This window comes from Myxocyprinus asiaticus, chromosome 25 (assembly GCF_019703515.2).
Source record: "Myxocyprinus asiaticus isolate MX2 ecotype Aquarium Trade chromosome 25, UBuf_Myxa_2, whole genome shotgun sequence".
Lineage (NCBI taxonomy): Eukaryota > Metazoa > Chordata > Actinopteri > Cypriniformes > Catostomidae > Myxocyprinus > Myxocyprinus asiaticus.
In genome coordinates this window covers 16,850,893-16,874,124 of record NC_059368.1, presented here as the reverse complement: position 1 = coordinate 16,874,124, position 23,232 = coordinate 16,850,893, and the positions used below count along the sequence as shown (strand labels likewise).

At 37.7% G+C, this 23,232-nt stretch overlaps 1 protein-coding gene across 7 annotated transcripts in view; it reads left to right on the top strand.

Annotated features, from left to right (window-relative positions):
• LOC127415628 (otoferlin-like) overlaps positions 1–23,232 on the top strand; it is a 95,516-nt gene that overhangs the window by 28,417 nt on the left and 43,867 nt on the right. For all 7 annotated transcript variants that reach the window (XM_051654385.1, XM_051654384.1, XM_051654390.1 and 4 more), the window contains exons 3-5: positions 1,380–1,468; positions 8,538–8,637; positions 12,600–12,796. In XM_051654385.1, coding sequence (XP_051510345.1) covers positions 1,380–1,468; positions 8,538–8,637; positions 12,600–12,796 — 386 coding nt within the window. The remainder of the gene's footprint in view (positions 1–1,379; positions 1,469–8,537; positions 8,638–12,599; positions 12,797–23,232) is intronic.

Here is a 23,232-nt window from a genome sequence, read left to right as displayed (position 1 = left end):
GTTGATTTCATCAGAACTGATGGCTACTTTTAAATGGCCATCAATAGAGAAACATGCTTTTTGCCCACATAATGGTATACATTACAGCATTTACCAACAAGAGCTAAATGACCCCAGGCTAACCAGCCAAAACTTGATCTTCTTGTAGATGTACATTTATGTGTCTCTGGACATAAGGTGTAATTTCAACATCAGCCCTTTAGACGATGAGTGTATTAGAATGTGTTCTTCACCATCTTCCCCTGTTAATCAGAGCATATCAGCATACTGATGAATTTAGTGGCTCATTATGTGGTTATTTCCTTTTTACTGCTCAGTGGTTTTTATTAGAGAGTTACTACAGACTTTGCCTTTCACAGAGGAAAAACATGGGGAATCCACTGTAACTTTTTCTCTAGTGTCTCTGTGACTTTCAAACAAAAAACAACAACATAATATGCCATCCCATTCCCCTAGTCAGAGCATCCTGCCCAGTCTCAGTTCTGCACTGATTGACTTGGCAAGAAACATTGTGGTGGTCCCATAGTCTGGTGGTGGAGTACCGCTGATCTCTATAATCAGAGAAAAACAGAATGGCTCAGCAGCCCTGAGGGCAGCCGATTTGTCTGTATAGATCAGTGTGCCAGATGGTAGTCCATGTTCTGGGGTCAGGAGCAAGCTAATGGATCATCCCACTGATAGGTGCCCAGCACCAGAAAAGACTCCCACAGATTCTTAGATTGCACCAGTTAATTTAACAGTAAATGGACAACGGTTGTCCTTCAGTATCCTATATAATCTTTTCACTGAAATGCCTACCAAAGTTACCCCCTGAATTACCATTTAATGATTGAATTGGATGTTGAAGGCAAGTGATGAATCTGTAAATGTACTTAGAGTATTGTATTTAGATTTCTCTGTACTGCTATCATTGATTACAATACAGATAGCAGGTACATTAATAATAAGTAACAGTTAAACACTATAATAATTCAGCTAAACGCTGCGTCTGTTGTTTTATATGGTGTGTAAATAATGATAAAATCATCTGACATCTCAAAAATAATTCTGTTGCTACTGTAAATTCCCATGCATGACAGAGTATGGATTTCTTTATGCTGCCTTTATCTGTGTTCATTTCCAGCTGTGTCATTAATGTTGTTTATTTTTAGAGATTCTAATTTGGGGTTTATAGGATTATCAATAATTATTCCGGTACCAGGCTTGTTTGGGTTTGATATATGAAGTCACAGTCTATGACAGTAGACTTGTTTTGTTATATTGCTCATGGCATGATATACTGTAGCATGAATAATGAGCCTAGAAAGGTCTGCAGATTGTCAATTCTGTTTAAATAAATTGAACAAATAGATTTTTGCTTCGTTTGGTTTGTTTTCCAGGCGTTTCGATGGCCAATCGGGAGTCAAGTGGACGGTGACGAGATGCTAGAAATCCAAGTATTTAATTACAGCAAAGTCTTCACTAACAGGTATGTGAAATCAATACATATGCTACATGAACTCAAATTGCCTTCAAACGCCTTCAAAAAGAGAACTATTGAAGTATTTGTCTTTAGACGGTTTAATATTTATGAGAGAGTGTTTAAAAACAACTACTGTAAATATTCAGTACATATGCTTTGAAGTACTGAGTTGGGGATAATTGTATGCACAGTCCTAAATGAATCTCAACAAGGCATTAAGTGAAGCAAGTCTATAAATAATGCTTAAATACGGACTGTAAAATGCTGCATTGGGTAAATGAATCTGTTAATCGTTTTTTGTACCTGGTCATTGACATGAACTCTACAAAGGAACCAATTCGCTAAAATAAATCAGAAATTACAATGCTACACACATTGGAGTGCAAATAGCTTGGCTGTATGGGCAATGCTATTTTCACTTAGTGCAAACAGTCACTTTTTTATTTGATTTTTTATTATTACTATATTTGATTTATTGTCTGAATACTCCACAACATTAGGCACATATTAAACCTCCAACAAATCATATTTTTCCACCTCAGGCATCAAAGCCATTTTATCATTTTCAACTTTTTTCAACTTTTGTTGTACTGGTAAATAAAACATTTATTACAGATTTAAATTGTTTTTTTTTTTTTTTTTTTTTTTTTTTTGTGATGGAGCTAAAAATAGGCTAATTGTGCCTCTTGTCTCATTATTTAAAAAATAATAAATAATAAATTCAGATTTTTTTTTTTACAAAAACCCCAACGTTTTTGTGCTAGCCCTTAACATGTGGTAAGGCACCAGGTCCTGATGACATTCTCGGCCATGTCCTGAGGATTTGTGCTGACCAGTTAGCGGGTGTTTTTACCAACATCTTAACAATCTCCCTAAGTTTGACAGTGATCCCCAAATGCTTCAAGAAGACCACCATCATCCCCATCCCTGTCACCATCATTCCTGAACGACTACTGCCCAGTAGCACTGACCTCAGTTATAATGAAGTGCATCGAGCGGCTTGTTAAAACCCATATCTGCTCTTCCCTGCCAAACACCTTGGACCCCTTTCAGTTTGCATACCGGACTAATAGATCCACAGATGACTCCGTAGCAATGGCTATGCACTCTGCCCTTACACACCTGGTGAAAAGAGACACCTATGTGCGGATGTTGTTTATCGACTACAGCTCTGCATTTAACACAATCATCCCCACAAAACTGGCAGCCAAGCTAAAAGATATGGGGCTTAGCAGCCACCTGTGTTACTGGATTCTGGACTTTCTGATGTGCAGACCCCAGGTGGTGAGGATTGGCAGCTGCACATCCTCTATGCTCACACTCAGCACTGGTGCCCCACAGGGATATGTGCTCAGTCCCCTTCTGTACTGTGTTGCAAAACACAGCCCTAATATCATCTTCAAGTTTGCTGATGACATGACCATCTTAGGCCATATCTCCAATGGAGACGAAACGTCCTACAGGGAAGAGGTCAGAGCACTTTCAACATGGTGTGGCGACAATAACCTCTCCCTGAATGTCAGCAAAACAAAGAAGATGATTGTGGATTACAGGAAGTCTCGAGGGACACACGCTCCTATTCACATCAATGGAGCGGAGGTTGAAAGGGTCAAAAGCTATGACATTCTCGGCGTGCACATCTCCGATGACCTCTCCTAGTCCTTTTATACAGAGAAGGTAGTGAGATCAGCCTGTCAACGCCTTTCTGCAGATGCTAAAGAAGTTTGGCATTGCCTCAGACACCCTGATAAAATTCTACCGCTGCACCATAGAGAGCATCATGACTAGCTGTATCACGGTCTGGTACGGCAGCTGCTCTGCACTTGACCGCAAAGCGCTGCAGAGAGTGGTGAGAACAGCAGCGCTCATCATAGGCAGCAAACTCCCAGCTTTACAGAACACTTACCATTCACGCTGTCTGAAGAAAGTCAATAAAATCATCAAGGACTGCATCCACCCAGCTCATAATTTGTTCGAGACACAGCCATCTGGCAGACGCTTTAGGAGTATTCAGTCACGAACAACTAGATTAAAAAACAGTTTCTACCTACAAGCTATCAGACTATTGAACAGCCATTAGCAACCTCCACTCTGGAGTTGTGGTTTTTTGCTCAAAATGGTCATTGCTCCTCATATGGTGTGGGACAAAAGGCCACATAGCATGCATTAAATTAATAAATTCTATATATATTTATGGGTTCAAATATCATTTTGAAAAGTACTGATTTATTATCTTAATTTCATGTGATGGGGTTGAGTTGTTGAGCTTGACCATACCAATCTGACTATAATACATTTCAAAATATGAATACAATTTATGATATTTCTTACTTGTTTCTGCACCACACTGTTGAAGAAAGCTATGTCACTTCTGGTTAATAATGTCACATATGTGTGGAACCAAAAATGTTATGGGCTGAAAATGGTTGGTGAGAAGGGGTTGAGTTCAGACCGAGGGACACTATTTAATAGCCTGGTTTTGATAAAAAAAATAATGCATTATTTTATTTATTTTGGTAAAATATCTTTCTCATCATAGGAACAGAAATAAAGTTTTTTAATTCATGACAAAAATTAAAGACAGTGCACACTAATTATTACTAATTATTTTCTTGGGACAAATTCAGCGAAGTGCCTCAGGGACATGACAAAATGCTTGGTAAGATAGAAAGAAGACATTCTTTCATGATAAAGATGGTCTTAATGCAATAACATTTTTAATTCATTATAATGAACATTTCAACATCTTTTAAAAACCTTTTAACATTTTATTTTAGTGAACCACCACTTTAAAAAGTCTTTGGGACTGAAATATTACCAAATCCCAAGAATGACCCATCTTATACTATTAACACATGGACAGCAGAGTAGATAGCAGTGTCTTTTAGTTAGTTAGTATCTACTTTTAGTCAGTTACTCCCAACCTGGGCCCGTATTCACAGAAAATCTTAAGGCTAAACTTAGCTCCTAACTCGGAAATATAGGAGCAACTCTTAAAAATCAGGGGCGTTTCATTTATAATTGTAGGACTTGTAAATTTTTTATCTAAGAGTAATTCATGGAGCATTTTAATGCTAAAAGTCGCTCCTAACCATGACAGCTTAGAAGTCATCCTGAGGACTCCTAAACCCATAAGAGTGAATCACAAATGATTCCAAGCATTATTGCTGTTGTGAATCCACAGTAAAAACAATATATGAGAATATTATTATGGCATTGACCTTTTAAAAAGGTATTGCCTAAATTGCAATTAAGTTCATGTATTTTAATATTATACATATTATAATATTGACATTTGAGCTTTAGAAAATCTATCCATCCATCCATCCATCTAGCTACGTATCTATGGTTCTACCAATCACTGTGGGTGATTTAAAAGAGCATGCGCATAAAACGTTACAATATCAATTAATTATTATGCAATTAAAGATGCATAATAAAATTATATTTAACTATGGCTAAAATTATTAGATTAGTTTTCATGATATTTTATAGCGAACGTCTCTTATTGTCAATATGCACAGGATAAGCAATTTCTATAGCTGTGTATACTGCTTTTACACTACCGTTTCATATTATTGATCTATGAGGAAATGTACTTAGCTGTGCTGATTAATTATGGAGAAAATATTAAACTTGAGCATAATGGGATTATTGGAAGATATGTATTGGAATATTTGACAAATTACAACAGATTGCAATGCTCTATTACTCTCTTGAATTAAAAAATTCTAAACGTTTCCTAACCAAAAGAAAATATGATTCTTTCTTTCTCTTTAAATAGTTAACGCTGGCTGTTGGGTATATGGATTGATGCATGTTTATCTTGACATATTTGAGGATGTGAAGCACGTCTTTTCATTTTCTGGTGTCTTTGACCAATGACTTTAGACACAGAGAATTTCAGAAACAACAATAATTAAAGTGCTCACAGACAGCACAAATTCACTGGCTTTTACCAGCATGTCAATTCGCAGTGGGCCACCTTTACCTGGGTTATTTTTTAGGGCATTTTTTAGAAGATTATCAGCTGTTCTAGTGACATGTAAGTTCTGTGTCCTGACAAGGTGTGAAATGCCTGCCGACGCAGGCATCAGTGTGCGTGGGTGTAGGCCTGTGTATATATGGCTAACTTCATGTCATTTTCACGATGAGTCCAATTTTAAATTGAGCGAGATTTCTGATTGCCATGGCTGTTTAAGGATTCTCTGTTGCTGTCGCTTCAGAATGGGTCTGATGTCTCTTCTAATCTAAATCAGTTCCAGTTCAACTTGTCTGACTATATGGGATGATTAAGTAAATAGACAGTTTTGTTGAGCAGCAGTAGAAAAATCTACCTTGACTTTTTTTTAATTTTTTTTTTATAACCAAGTAATTTAATTGCCATGCACAATCAATGATTGGTGCTTTGTTTTTTTGTTATGCCAAACAGAGATCCGATGTATGTGACATTGAGTTCACACACATCTTTTGACACCTGTGAATAGACTGCTATGTAGAAAGAGGTATCTGTTGAATAATTGAGATGCCACTGTAACATATGTCACCCGTGCAGCTCATTAACTATTTGTTTGTTAGTTACTGATGTAATTTATATCCATGACGTAGCTGATCACAGCAACAGACACCATTTGATATCCTAATGTTTGCAAACTGTTCGCCAGGTGTGAGACACGTTGTTGTGCAGACCAATGATGTGTAGCTCAAAACCTGTGTCTGCTTTATGTCAACTTTTGAGGTTTGTGGTGATGGGGGCGTGGTCATGTGTCTGTTTGCGGGAGAGAGGGAGTGGTGTGGCTCGTCGACATGATTTCTAACAGCTGTTTTTGTTACGGTGATAGCGTGGAGAGGCCTCAAAAGCGGCCAAAATACGCTAGAGAGGAAGAGAGGGAATGAGTGAACAGCGTTGCCGTGTGATCTACTGAGTGTCTATGATCTGATGATTGTTCTGAAGAAATTTATGTTTATGTTGAGAGTGATTATTGACTGAATGAAAAGCAGCAAAAAGTACCTACGCTGTACACAAAAGAGACGAGAATAAAGCCTGACCTGAAGCATATCACTGCTCCCCGCCTCCTATTTTCCACACCCGAACCCTGATGTGGTGTCACAAGCTTATACATTAGAGATGAATATACCTGGGAAGATCATCCAGCAGATGTCCATGTTTGATCCTGGCACGAATGGAGTAAAATGGAATGGAATGGAATTCAGAAATAAAGTGGATTCATTGCTATTGTTGTTTCATGACCAACTGACCACAAGGTGGTGATCTTGTAGATGACTACTCAACTTTTTCACAGTATCTCTTGGGATACTGACACAATGGTAGTGTCCCGATAGGCAAAGAAGACAACAGACAAGCATGTTAGTGGATAGCTGACATTAAATTCTTCTGTCAGATGATATGGACTGCAGTGCTTTCAGTTGGAAACTAATTTTCCAAACTATGAGGTAATAGAGAACATGTTTTCTTACTACTATACTGGTTTACTGTGGTGATGTGGCCGTGGTCAAGCGACGTCTGTGGAGAGTGTGGCCAGGAGAGGAAGAGCGGTAATGATTGACACCTGTGGGAAATCACCTCTAACAGCTGTTTTGTGTTGCCGTGAGAGCTGGAGAGGGATAAAAGGGCAGTCCAAACCGGGGTGGGGAGAGATTCATCAGAGTTGTTCTGTTTGTTTTTGTGTTGTGCTGGAAAGCAAACCTTGTTGTGCTAGACTGAAAAGTGTGTAAAATAAAAGACTTGCATTAAATATTTACCCAGCCCTTGCTTCCTCCTTGAGAAGAAAACTTGAGATTTGTTACAGTAGCCTTCTGCATATGGTTAGATGATTTAGCCAAAGTTTGTTTATAGGGGGCTACATCATGTCTTTCTTTCCCTCTGTCTCTCTAAACATACACACACTCAGACAAAGGGCATGAATTCTCAGGTTTTGACCTCCCTAACAAAAGTGACTTGACAAGGCAGGCCGCAGTAAATTATGGAGCAGATGAAAGTCAATTGTCTGTTTTTTGTTCAGAGGATCAATAATATATGTACAGTCTTTAGAAAAGTTGATCGGGAGCCAGAACCTGATCCAGGATCAGCGAATTATTCACCCGTGGAAGCATGCACACCTTGTGCCGGTCAGCAGTCAGTCATAAAGCCACCATTTCACCACAGAATTGGGCTGTATCAATCACAATGAGACCTCTTTACCTTTATCGAAACCTGCATCCAGTCTCTGTCCGTAATTTCACATCCTGATAAAGATGTGGCTTAGAGGCAGGTGCTAAATCTGTTAGCGGTTTAAAAGGTGCATAAACAGAGAATTTAGGGACTTTTCATACAATCTGGATTGTATGTTGAACCAATAATGACAGAACAAAGACATATCACTATTTACTACATGTTTGTTGATCAGCTTATGAATATTTGAGACAATACTCTTGATTTGTGTGTCTGGTGTGCTTTTAAACTCAGGAAAGACATTATGGTTACATGAAAAAGAATGTTTTTGTGTGTCTGGGAATGATTGAATCTATCTTGTTTTAATAAAGAGAGTGAATTGCTCTTTTTATTGGTAATTGGAAAATATCTAAATAATTCATAGTGTATAATTACTTAGGGCAGTATTCAGAATGCTTGAGTTTATATACAGAGCAGTGATTAAGCAATAATAATATAATATAAAAAAAATATATATATATAATCTATAATTTCCAAGTTTAGCCTATACAGTATATACACATTTAATTTTAGCAATTCTATTTTTGATGCTAGAGGCAGAGAAATGACACAGCTCACCTTTAAAAAGATTTTGTTGTACATGTAGAACTCCATGATATTCTTAGGTGATACCTTTGCATACATTATGTTTTCATGCATTTTGCATATATTGTATATACTTCTAATATAGGGCCTGGTTGTGTGCATGATTTTTACTGCACTTTTCACTTTTTAGCTATTACTGTGTATCCACCTCACTGTGACCACCACTCACCAGATTAACTGTTTGACAGATATAGTGTGTGTATATATATATATATACAGTATATATACACTGATGCCATTTTATTTATTTTTTTACAGGTTGATTGGCACTTTCCGGATGGTTCTGCAGAAAGTGGTAGAGGAGGGTCATCTGGAGGTGTCTGACACTCTTACTGACGACAACAACACAGCCATACTGGTGAGACATATGGATTGCAAGCAGTTTGTGTACTTTTGTCTGTATATGTGTTTCTGGTCTGTCATTTCAGGAATGTTCTTTAGTAAATGAAAATGAAAATTCTGTTATCATTTACCCCACCTCCACCACTTTTTTCCAAACCTACATCTTTCTTTTTTTCTGAGTAACACAAAAGGAGATGTTAGGTGGAATGACAGCATCAGTACTATTTACTATCATTGTATAGAAAAAAGATAAAAGTGAAAGGTGACTGAGAAAAACATGCTCCCTAACATCTCCTTTTAGGTTCCATGGAAGTCATACAGACTGGGACAACATGAGGGTATGCAACTGTAATTGCAAAAGTACTTACATATTGTGTGTGTGTAATAACCACACAACCCACACATGACAAATACTCCCATTCATGTATTTCATCAAAGAGTCTAGTTTTGCACAACTTGCACAAAAACTGCTGTTGTCATGGTTACATGTCTACTCATAGGCTGTAGGTACTATTAAAATTCTTCCTTTTTATTTCTCTCTTCTGATATATACCATCATGTGCAGTGTTATTTCAGTATGGTTTACCCTCATCTCTGTGTTTTACAATAATAAATAGCAGCTCCATAGTAAAGGAAATGTAACAGTGGAGTTGTTGCATTAAATGAATAGTTCACCCAAAAATGAAGATTCTTTCAGTATTTACTTACCCTGTTGCCATCCCAGATATGTATGACTGTCTTTCTTCAGAAGAACTCAAATTAAGATTTTTAGAAAAATGTTGAAGCTCTGTAGGTCCTTATAATGTAAGTAAACGGGTGCCATCAGGCTGCTGGCTATATGTCGGTCCAAAAGGCATATTTAGGCAGCATTAAAGTAATCCACACGACTCCAGATGATCAATTAATGTCTTCTGAATCGAATCGATAGGTTTGCGGAAGAAACAAATAGATAATTAAAACATTGTTAACTTTAAAAAAATCGCTTCTTGCCAGCAGTCGACGAATCCGTGACGTAAGCTCTATGCCGCGTTCACGTGAGAAGTCAGAGTCGCATGCTTTCGCGTCACGTGAGAGTTAGTTCATTTCAAACAGCATCCCAGCACTGGCCGGAAGCAATTTAAAGTTATAAACATTTTAATTATCGAATTGTTTCTTACACCAACCTTTTGATTTGCTTCAAAAGACATTAATTGTTTGACTGGATTCGTGAGGATTACTTTTATGCTGCCTAAATATGCCTTTTGGACCATCAAATAGCCAGCAGCCTGATGGCACCCATTTACTTACATTATAAGGACCTACAGAGCTTGACATTTTTCTAAAAATTTTAATTTGTGTTCTGCTGAAGAAAGACAGTCATACACAACTGGGATGGGGTCAGGGTAAATAAATACTGAAAGAATTTTCATTTTTGGGTGAACTGTTCTTTTAAACAAATTTTCTCCCTTAAGCCTCCTTTGACTCCTACAGATTTGTTCTCCTATGCTGCTGAATTTTCCAAACAAAACATTCTACAGAATGGTGCATGGTGCTAACAATGCCAAGGTCAGGAGTTTAGTTCCCAGGGAATACGCATAATGGTAAACTTTTTAGCTTGAATGCACTGCAATTCCCTTTGAATAAAAGTGTCTGCACAAATGTAAAGTAAAAGCATTTCTACATCAATGAGATGTGCACCTTTTCCATACTGAGTAAAACCTTCCTTAAATTTGGTGAAGGTGTAAATTAAAGTATGCCTAGGAAAACTAAAACTTTTCCACAAAATGAGAGGAGCCATGTTTTACCTGTAAAAATCCAGTTAGATGGAATTTTTTCCCAAGAAAAGTCAGATTGAACTTGTGGTTTTAAATTCTCTCATCATTTACTCACCCTCATGCCATCCCAGATGTGTGACTTTCTTTCTTCTGCAAAACACAATAGAAGATTTTTCAAAAAAGATATCAGCCCTGTAGGTTCATGCAATGCAAGTGAATTGTAACCAAAAGTTTGAAGCTCCAAAAAGCACATAAAGGCAGCATAAAAATAATCCATACGACTCTGGTGATTTAATCCATGTCTTCTGAAGTGATCTAATTGATTTTGGGTGAGAACAGACCAAATTAAAACCCCTTTTTCACTGTAAATCTTGTCATTGCAGTCTCAGGCACAATCATGATTTCAAGTTCGATTACACTTTCTAGTGCTTGATGCATGCATAGAGGGCTTGATGGTGCTATAAAGTGCAGTGGACAAAATTCTGTGTAGTGCAAAATGAGTCATCGATATTTTTGCTCCATTTTCCCAGAGGAGAAAGACTGTACATTTTACAGTAAATGTACATATCTGCTAAAAGTGACTTTTGTCAATGTTCAAGAGAACATAAGCATTTTGGCCTCAAAGCTACAAAAATACATATGGTCTAAAGCAGTGGTGTCCAAACTTTTTCGGTCGGGGGCCAAATGCAGAAAAAAATAAGGTGTCGCGTGCCGCATCTCTGTAATAATTACAAAAATGGCTATAAGCTACTATATTGCCACTATGCATAATCTTTATATTGTATGCTTAATATTTTGCAAGTTTTAATCATAATTTCTGCCCTATGGTATGCTTTTGAAGGCCCTACATGTAAATAAAGGATATGTATTTCACTCACAAAGAACAATTATAATGGAATAGTGATGCATCTTATTCAAAATATTATACTCATTTATCCATATTTTTTATCTTTTTTGACATCCATGCAGTGGCACTGCAAAGCACATACAGAGCTGCTCTAAGTGTTGAGTGTGAACCATCACAATAATCAGAATCAGATTACATTTTCCTGTTATGAAGTGATGCAAGGAATTACTCTTTATAGCTATACAATTATAACTTCTGTTCTGTTACTTGCTTTACAAATACAAAGTTAATTTGATCAAAATTATTGCACTTCATTTTATGTGTCTAAAGCCTGATTTCATTGAGTCTTTAAAGTATACAGTACCTTGGAATGCATTTTTTTATTTTTTTTTATTAAAAAATGAGAGGAGCTATATTTTACCTGTACCAACATAGTTTAACGTTGTTTATTACCAAGAAAATACATACTTTCATGCAACCTTGTACTTGTAATTTCTAATATTGTATAAAAATGCAGTGTTTTTTAAGGTGAGACATCAGAATAGCTTGAATCATCTTGGTTAATTAAGACAGGGGGATAAATCTTCAGCAGGGCTCAGGTTCCCATTTTTGTACGTCATGTTCATCTGGGAGAAGTGACCATCAGAGATTAGTTGACAGAGATAAGTTGGACTAAGGCTAAACTGTTTCTTGTACCTCCTTTAATGAGTTCGTAAACATGAGGAGGAAATGGTAATTGATGCTGACAGACTGATACTGCCTCATGAATGACCCTAACCCTAACACTTAAGCTTAACTCTAACATCTAATCCTAAACCTTATCATTCAACCTCTGTTCAGGCTAAATATTTTGTCCAGTCTAACAAGTTTATTTACTCCTTTTGAAACCTGGGAGCATCTTAGTTTACTATCTGTGCATACATTATTATACTGTAAATCCTTATAAAAAAAAAACATGAAATGGCTTTGAAGAACACAGTTTTAATTCCTGTGTTGACATATTTCCTATTCAAACAGAGAGAGGGTCCCTCTTTTAAAAAAAATTGCTAATAGCCTTAAGTTAAGGTTTGGTTAAGGTACGCAATATTTTTGGTCTGTTTTCCCGGAAGAGAAATACTGTAAATTTGAAATGTATAGCTGCAAAAAGTTAATTTTGTCAACTATTAAGTGTACACCAGCATATAGCTGGCCTCAAAGCTAACAGACATGGACTAAAGCCACAAAACTCTTTTTATATTAATTATATTTAAATTAAATACATTTTGCACAATAGAGCATAGCCTTATTTCAAGTTTTATCTTTTTTCTTTTTATAGAACATTAATTTGACATAAATATACATAAATCATTTTTGTCTTTTTTTTATTTTTTATTTCAGACAAGTATTTCCATTGAGATCAAATATCAGACCATGGATGGTAGTGTGAAGGTGTGGAGTGATGGGGAATTCCTTGATATTCCAGATGACTGTGATGGAACTTTTCAGTTTGAGACAGACAGTCTGTTCTCTGGACGCAGCCAGAGCTCAGGAACCTCACCTGGACACTCACTCCATGGTATTCCCACGTTCCGCAAGTGAGTGGGCCATTCTGGTCATCTAAATTTGATTTACGAAATAAATTACCCTTATGAACTGGTTCTGAATCAGTCTAGTGATTCACTGAGTCGTGGATGGTTACTGAATCAGCACTTGACTGACTCACTGTTTAAATCATTATTTTCAGTTATGTTCAACTCAAAATGAACCGAGAAATATTACTTTGTTATATACTGAAGGCTTGGGAGACTTATATCAGTGTATTTAGTGACTGGTAATAGCATGTTGTTAAGGATACACATTTATTACCAAATATTTTCTCTATGAGGGCATTTTTGCTGCGTAATGGGGCCAGGGCGACTTTACTCTGAATAATGTGTGGGATGTATTGATTTCCACTAAGCCTTTCAGTCTCCATAGGGCATCTGATCCATATATGATAACCATATACATACACAACATTATCCATGGTAGTTTGTGCGTGGGTGCCATTAGAGTTTTTTGTGTGGATGTGTTTACATACTAATGAATGTTTGCTGGTATAGAAAATTGTTAATTGTTAAAAAGTTAATTGAAGTAATGATTAGGAAAATTAGAGCTGCCACAAGAGAGTTTTTTTTAGATTGTTGTATAAATAAACGTAAACTTTACCATAAGTTAATGAGCATGCACACCAATATGCAAATAACTACCAAAATCAGCTTATTTATAAAAAAAAATAAATAAAAAAAAAGACAATGCAAGACAAACGTGTTTACATGAGATTTTAAATAATCATAATATTTTCTGCTTTTGACATCAAACTGTGAAGAGGCATGCCCACAACACTTGTGTACATTGGAAAAGCCAATAAGAACGCCGGTGTAGGTGTTTACACATAACATGAAATCAGGGTAATGGGCAAAAAGCAATCAATTGGTGAAATCCGTTTAATGCATTTACAAAATCCCACACGTTGTCAGCTTATTAAGCATAATCAGTATAAGAACGTGCATGTAAAAATGCTCACTTTTTCTCCTGTTTAATGTTTATCATTCATGCTTTCAGGTGCACACACAAGACAAGTTATGCTTGTATTGTTCTTTTTTATTAGCGTCCTTTTTATTGCAGGAAATGGTGCTCTCCTAAAGTACTCGTGTAGGCTACAAGAGATTTTGATATTTATAGCAACGATAAAAAATTTTTTTTTAAAAAGCTTTGCTTTAATTTGATAGTAAATAACAAATTAAATTATGTTCTATTCATCAAAGTGATCATATTACTACAGAAAACGTCTCGGTTACGTACGTAACCTCGGTTCCCTGAGACGAAGGGAATGAGACATTGCGTGCTAACGCATATGGGGAGTTGTCCTTCCACACAACCTAGCTGAAACCTCTCTACATTAACGGCAATATTCTAATATTGGCCATGGTGTTTGAGCCCCGCCCTTTTAGGTGCGAAGCTGTCCACTATAAAAGCAGGTGCACAAACACCATTCTCAGAATTTTTTGACTGAGGGACAAGGAGCGCATCGTTCACACCTCAGGAGAACTCTGAGTCTTGTAGTGCAGCCAGCGTTCACAATTTCTCGCTCCCTTCGTCTCATGGAACTGAGGTTATGTACATAACTGAGACGTTCCTTTACAGATCAGTATACTTGACATTGCTTGTTAACGCATATGGGGAACAGAATCCCATCACTCCTCACTACATGACATAACCTTCCAGGGAGGAAACATGATACCGCAGTCAAGCAGGACGGCGACCGACATGAGTATGCCACAAGTGAGTGTCCCTCATGTTGGGCCAGTAAGGGAGCACTCAGAATTAATATATCAACTATAGTCATACAGTATGAATTAAAATTGTTGAGTGTGCTTTAACACCAATTGGGCAGATCTTACCCTGCGACTTGTAAGCCAGGGCAATCGCATCAACGATCCAGTGAGAAAGTCTTTGCTTGGAGATGGACATTCCTTTCGTGCATCCTCCATAGCACACAAAGAGCTGATCAGACAGTCTGAAATAGTGGGTGCGCTCAACGTATGCGTGTAGCGCCCACACAGGGCATAACAAATGCAAGGATTGTTCCTCATCCGAATTAAATGGAGGAGGGAAGAAATATTTTTTTTTCTCCCAATTTGGAATGCCCAATTCCCAGTGCGCTTTTAAGTCCTCGTGGCCACGTAGTGTCTCGCCTCAATCCGGGTGGCGGAGGACGAATCCCAGTTCCCTCCGCGTCTAAGACCATCAACCCGTGCATCTTATCACGTGGCTTGTTGAGCGCATTGCCATGGAGACATAGCACGTGTGGAGGCTTCATGCCATCCACCGCGGCATCCGCACTCAACTCACCACGCGCCCCACCGAGAGCGAACCACATTAGAGCAACCACGAGGAGGTTACCCCATGTGACTCTACCCTCCCTAGCAACCGGGCCAATTCGGTTGCTTAGGAGACCTGGCTGGAGTCACTCAGCACGCCCCGGGATTCGAACTAGCGAACTTCAGAGGTGATAGCCAGCGTCTTTTTACCACTGAGCTACCCAGGCCCCAGGAGGGAAGAAATCTTGAAGGTGAACCACCTGCGTTCTGAAGGGCATGGTTAGAACCTTAGGCGCATAGCCTTTTCTGGGTTTGACAGTGGCTTTTGAAAGACTGGGGCCAAGCTCCAGACATGAATTGTCAATTGATAGTGCATGTAAGTCACCGACCCGTTTAACTGAGGCCAGAGCCAGCAGTAGTGCGGTCTTAATGGAGAGCATGCGCAAATCAACAGAGTCCAAAGGTTCGAAGGGGGGCACTGCGAGCGCTTTTAGGACCAAAGTTAGGTCCCAAGTTGGGACTGTAACTGGCCGAGGTGGATTTAATCATCTTGCTTGTTGGGCACAACTGTTTTGTTCCCCATGATCCACATTGAGTGTGTAATTGCTGCGCTGGCAAGCTGATTAGGGCACGCGCCAGGATTTTGACAGTCCGTTATGAACTTCAGGGAAGAACGGGGCAGATCTACGATATGTGATCGCTTGATGGTGTCCGGACTGCAGGAACCATTCATCAAGGCGATATTGTGTAGGTTCCTCTGGATACCTGATATTGAGCTTTTCGACTGCCCTTGAATCATCCACTGACCACTTGCCTGATGCAACAAGAGACATGACATAGTCATCATCCCCAGCGTCAGAACTGCCGAACGAGACCAGGCTGTGGAGACTGAGATTGGAGATTGCATGGAGATTGAGGGGCTCGCGTGCCGTTTGCTTTATTTCCACGCGGTTGGCATGCATTGTGAACGCAACTCTGCAGGTTCAGTAATATATATCTTTGTATTAAAGAAACAAAAGACAAGTGATTAAATCATAAAGTAATACAAGACATGTTCACCTTGAACCTAAAATTGAGTTTTATTTTCTTTTCTATAGGCAGCATAAACTGTATTACCAAAACAAAATACAAACACAAATTCAGTAACAACACACATTTGGGCAGCATTATTTTTGGAACACAAGGGAATTTATTAGGCTTATTTATTTTGATTATTATTGTCTTTACATGTATAATTGTATTTAGTTCTTAATCTTTATTTAGTAATATTAGCTATTAATAATTTTCCACGTTATTGTTGATGGATGCTTGCGTGATGGCAAATGGAGCCATTCGAGACGGTAAATGTTTGGATTTGGGGAGGTGGTTAAATAAGATTTTTTGATCACTGTGTTATTTTATTACTTTTTTCGTTTAGTTTGAAGTGCAGTTAGAATTTAAAAATGTCTTTTGTTTATGTTTTTCATGTTTCAATAAATGAATGAAATTTTTAAAGCAAAATCAATAAAGCAAAAAAAATTCACCGACCCTTGGCAGGAAGCCCTGAACCGCAAGGTGAAAAAAAATAACAGTGAAACAAAACAAAAAAATAGTGTCTCGGTTCCTTCCTGAGCCTAAGTCTTAAATGTTTTTTCTCTCTTCAAAATATTTCTCTTCAAAAAAATTTCTCTCTTCAATTTTTTTTTTTTCTCTCTTCAAAAAAATGCATGCAGTACCAACCTTGGCCACCAGGTGCCACTATCAGTAAACATGTAATCTTATGATTTCAATGATTTCTCTGTTGCTATATAGTTGAATAATACATTTATTATTTATTTAAGGGTTTGCAAACCGTAATCAGGACAAAATCAGGTTACATATGTTTGATATAGCATTCGTTGTCGTGTAACAACTGGAGTTATTTTTTTGTTTGAAATTGTTGGTCTTTCTAAACCATCTATGCCGTTTGCTCAGTGTTACATGGTGGAAGCGAAGGAATGTATTGAGGAAAACGGGAAACATGGGGAAATTATTATTATGTCTGTCCTTTTGAAGTGTTGGTACATCTGGTAATGTTAATATTGTTGTAATAATCTAATTTCTAAATGAAAAGTTCATTTATAAATTCAATCCTCGCGACTGAACGGGAATGTCATGTTTAGACTTTCATGGTGGAATTTAATTATAATAATATATTTTAATATAACAAGTTGTCTATGCTTTTGAAACACACTGTCTGCTGCAGAAGTGAAGAGTTCCAGATGAAGAATGTCAAATAAATATCCAAATATTGTTGGTCTGTCTAAACATGAGCTAGACAGTTACGCCGATATAAAATGCTCATCCCAAACAAATTGGTGAGGGGTGAGGAATCAGCTATAGTATCGCTCCCCGGGTTCCGCCGGGGGGAAGAATAGTAGGCTACACACACCTGTTTTGTATTAGCAGTATGGGCATGAAGCTATAAAAGTATAATGATTTCTGTTGTTGGGGGGGGGGGGGATTTGGTACTGCTAATTTTTTTTGCCGGAGTTGCCGTGTCGGGACGTGGGCTTACTGTTATTGTGAAAACGGCGTGAGTAAATTGGGAGGGGTTATTTGCAACTTCAGGGTAATCTTGAACTCGAGGTTTAGGTGGCCGCTGTTGATGTGTTCTACGAATGCTGTATCCCACGTCCGGTAGCGGGTTAGGAAGCCAGCAGTACATTGTGTTGTTGGGTTATTTGTTTTACATGCTTGTGGGTTTCTTTTCTCCTGGGAGGTCTCATTGAATGTTATGTGTAATGTTATTTTTCGTCCCCCGGCATTTATTATCATGAGCGTGTGTGTGAGTGGGGGTATGAGGGCAGGTTGTTTATCTCTCCATATGCATTCTGTAATGTAATTGACGATGACTATGTATTTAGCTTGAGTGGTATTAATGGCATGTATTGACTAATCACTGATGGTGTGTATTTATGATGTGTGGTATTTAATTATGTATTCTGTGGATATTTATGTGTTTTAGAGATTTGCTGTTTAAGGAGTTTGTGTATACCGGGTGGTAATATGAATTAATTTTGTGTATTGTACAATAATTTTTAAATTCCCCTAATGAATATATAGACTCGTTTGTTGATGCTCTAAATGTCCCAAAGTCAATCTACTGTGGATTGTTAGCAATATTAAATGTTTGCCAGGATAATTGTACTTGTATTAATGGGATCAACCTGCAGCTTAAATTCTTTAATACTTAAAATACTTTTTATTTTTATGTCTGTTCAGCACATTGGTTAGCCCACTAGCTGTTTTTAAATGTGCTCTATAAACCAAATAAATTTAAACTTAAATTATTGAATAAAAATACAACTTAAGTATACTGAGTTCTGTACTTGAGTGTTTTCCTTGGTTATTTGAAGCCCAAATAAATATTATTGTCCAGTGGAGGACCTGTTGGTGAGCCCCTGCGCTCGGGGGTTCCATCTGCCGAGCCACGGAACCATACATCACAGCATCTCCGGCCAGAAGTGAGCGTTACCGCATTTTAAACATATTTCACGTTAGCGTTCTGTTAGAATTTACACAATTGATAAATATTTTACTTAAGGTAGCCATCCAGCTTTTACCTTACAGTATTTTTCGTTACAAAAGATTCCAGTCATCTTTAATTACCTCATGGATATTTTACAAATTGCATATTATACATTCACATGGATATTATACATGGATATTTTACATTCACATTTGCAGTACAACCTCAATTAGGCACTTGCAACTTCTCAAATCTGTCACTGCAATTTCAAATCTTCGCGCCTTGACTTTGCAACTATTTTCGCGATATATCTGATGCATAACTAACTTGTGCACTTGCAAACTCAGTGTTGGCGAGAGAGAAAGGCGGGGCAGGGGGAGGGCGCAAAGGAGTCGTTTTGTAGGTTGGTGCCTAGCCAGTGAAATCGGACTTCTTTTGTACACGATGTCACGACCATAGACATATAAATGGTCATGACACCCGCGGCCTTAACATTACCAGATGTACCAACACTTCAAAAGGACAGACATAATAATAATTTCCCCATGTTTCCCGTTTTCCTCAATACATTCCTTCGCTTCCACCATGTAACACTGAGCAAACGGCATAGATGGTTTAGAAAGACCAACAATTTCAAACAAAAAAAATAACTCCGGTTGTTACACGACAACGAATGCCATATAAAACATATGTAACCTGATTTTGTCTTAAGGTTTGCAAACCCTTAAATAAATAATAAATGAATTATTCAGCTATATAGCAACAGAGAAAGCATTAAAATCATAAGATTACATGTTTACTGATAGTGGCACCTGGTGGCCAAGGTTGGTACCGCATGCATTTTTTAGAAGAGAGAAAAAAAAAATTTTAAGAGAGAAAAACATTTTTAGGAAGAGAGAAAAAAATTTAAGACTTAGGCTCAGGAAGGAACTGAGACACTATTTTTTTTTTTTCCACCTTGCGGTTTAGGGCTTCCGTAGGTTGATGATGTAATCGGATATCGCAATATTTTTTAGGCAATTATCACTAAAATATTTTTTACATATCGCCCAGCCCTAGCGGACACGTATCGTTACATGCTAAATACGTGGTTCAAGAAATCAGTTTGATAAACTAAAGTGTTTAAATGAAGAAAACATGACAAAAACATCTTGAGATGTAGTAGCTTTGGTATAAGTGGAATATTGTCTCGAACGTCGAATTATTGAAAATGAATGCAAACCAGAGGTGTAACGGCTGCAACACGATTACCAATAAGGGGTGTCCAATAATTGTCAATAATTCAACGGTCCCTCGTCAATTATTCCGAAATAGAAAAACAATATGTTGGCTTTCTCAAGCCTGTGTAATTTATTAAGTATTTTGGTGGGAAGACAAATATGGTTAGCATGCGAACACGCCAACGGCCGGTCAACAAAAATTACTACATACAAACACATAACAATTGGACAAATACACAAAATACAAGGAAAATGCCAATTATAACAACACTTAAAGTTGAACATACCTCTGAATTTATATGATTCTTCAGTGACTTTCAGGTTCTTTTAACTTGAGGAGAATATCCTCCGTCGACAGTCAGAGATCCATCATCATGTTGCGAGTATCAGTCCGTACACATCCCATTTCCACGTACAGCACGTGCGGTGAGTCACTCCCATTGGATGAATTTGAATAAAGCCCTACACTGTAAAATTACATATTGCACTTGCAGCCCTTCAGTTTTTCTTGTTTAAAAAAGTTTGTATTGTGTGAGTTTGACATGTGAGTTTGTGCTCTTCCTTTGAATAAATGAATGTCCAAACAATCCAAACTTTAATGATTTTATTTAAAATTTTTATTTATTTAAGATTAAGATTTTATTTATTTCACATTAATGAAACAGAATTGTGCTTCCTATTCATAGTCATTTCCACATCACCATAAATTAAAATAAAAAGTAAAAAAGTCAAATGAGACTTTTCGTATTACTGTAACCCAAAAGCACTTTAGAGTATTAATGTATCTGATGAATAATGTTTGTTTAAGCTGTTTAATTGTTTGAAGTTTAGGAACCAAATTTATGTTGGATTTTAGAGTGACCCATGGAGGCGACAGTAATCAGTGCCAATTTCAATGTGTTTCAAGCAGGCTACATTACTCTGCAACTTTTAATTAGTTCTAATCATTCATTTAATACAGTAAAGAACAGAGGTCATGTTTCGTGTTGCAGACAGAAGTGTTGAAATGTCATTTGCGCAGTGTTTGTGGCCAGTGAAACTTGCTTCCATCACAAAGGTCTCTCATGCAATTCCGCTTCAGAGTGATACATTCATTATTCATTAGGCTGTGCTTTGTGCTTCATACTGCATTCCATTTATCTCTGTTTGAATGTATTGTTATGCATTAAGCTCATGCCATGGATGAGGAATGGCCAGTGATATACTCTGGAACCTTTCATTGATGTGAGTGTTTTACTCTCCGTGTCCTTTTCTCATTGCAATTTTTGAAAAAAATAATCTCATGTTTTTAAGGACAAACACTCACACTCAAACATACTTCACATTTAAAACAAGATTTGACAGAAATAAGTGGTTATTTGTCCAAGCACAAAAAAATACTGTATGTAAAGTTAGTGGTGTTGAGTACAACGATGTGTTTTAGTTTTCTTACAATAAGTACCTTCAGCAGAAGTTAGGGCAAAAGAATCATATAATATATTTTCCTCTCTAACAAAGAAATTGGCAGTGTGTTTTACCATACACATTTCAGTGTGTGCAATGTTTTCAGTGTGTTTTAGAATATTCAAAAGACAATGTTTCTCCAATATTCATGAAAATGTATCACTTAGATTTGAGACTTTTGATAGCAGCATATTGATAAGTTAGAATAGAGTAGATAAATTGTTGTCAGTGTTTATGTAATGCTTTTGTTCTAACTTGCTGTCTTGGGAGTACTGTCACATTAGAGGGTTTGAATATATTTATGTTTGTTCATTATGTCTGAACGCATCAGGAAAATACAAATGATCTCTCCCCTAGGTGTCATATCCTCTCCTTTCACATTCTATTGACAGCTGTTGTATTTATGCTCTAAAGGTGCAGGTCATTCTTCTTAAGCAAGGTGTATAAAAGTTGTGTTCATAAATAACTCTTTTGAATTCAGTGACTTTTTGCCCATCTCAGTTTCTCATCTTCATTCATAAAATATGTCACCTGATCTCACCCCCACTTATTCATGACATGACCTAATTTAAAATTCCTAACTTCAAAATAATTAATTTCACTAGGGATACACATGTATTGTTTATTTGCTTATTTCTTTTTTGTGTATATTTAAGGGGTTTCACAGAATAGTCGACTACAACTAACTTAGTCTACACTTCCTGCCTGAAGTTAACTAGCTGCTTACCATGTAATTCATAAAACAGCGTCTGTAGGAAATACAGCAGGTGTGTAGCTAGAAATACAGGACATACAACAGGTGTGGACTCAACAAGCGAGATCAGCAGAACTTTGTGTCTTGGGACATCTGACCTGGTTTCTGTTCCATTAAGAACGCGATTCAGCAAAGGTGTCACGGTCCCGGTTAATTCGGCGGTTTGTTCTGTTTGTTTTGTTTTCTGTTTGTCTCAGGTGCTGCCGGCATGTGTGATCGCCATTTCCATGGGAACACTGATTGTTTCCATGGGAACGCTGATCATGCCACTAATTAACATGCTGACAGCACCTGTTCTCCATTGATTCTCTGCCTATTTAAACCCTTTGTTGGGTCATGATATTTGCTAGATTGTTGTTGTGTGTAAAGTAACTCACCTCGCTCTCTCTGCCTCAGTTGGTCCTGTCTCTTGTATCTGTATTGGTTGCCCATCTCTGCCTGTGTGTCTGGAGTGTGGTTACCTTCCAGTTTCCTGCGGCGCTTGTCCTTCTGCTCATAGATTCTTCAACGGAGTATTCCTCATGGATCTGCTCCCTACTACCACGATGCATATACACCTACGAACACACTCTTCATGAAGGATTCCTCATGGATCTGCTCTCTACATGACCATGATGCACACACATCTACAAACACACTCACCACCATCCTGCTGCAGTTGGTGCTGTGTTCCTCACGCTTCACCATCCCTGCTGCGTTCTAATTACTGTCAATAAATCCTGTAAACTGTATCCCTATTGTCATCTGCACGCTGGCATGTTTAAATGAAAGCAAAACCAATGAAGCTTATGAACAGCGTTCTCTTGTAAACAAATCAAGCTGCACTACCGATTGTATCATGTCAGTTCTATCAGAAAGACTTGAGATTATTGTAATAATATGAACGAAAAGATATTTACCATTAGGCGTAAGCCCCATCCTACGGTTCAACGCTCCGATGCTGCTTGAACCATTAGATCCTGCCGGAGGTGATGACGGCAGGGGAGCGGAGCTTACCTCAAAAGGAATTGGGTCCTAATTTAACCTAAGCCCCAAAAATAAAATACAAAACCAAATAATTAGACTCAGGACAACAACCAGGTCTTCAGAGGATGAGGGACATATCTGAAAGAAAATAAATAAATGAATGACGCAAACATAAGCCTGTAGGCTGTACGACATGCTACTATTGTGCCATACCCTGAAGGTAGGTAGGCTAGATGAGAAATGTAGAGCCCCTGTGAATGGGTGAGCCTTGTTTGTGTAATATCTTTGCAGAAGG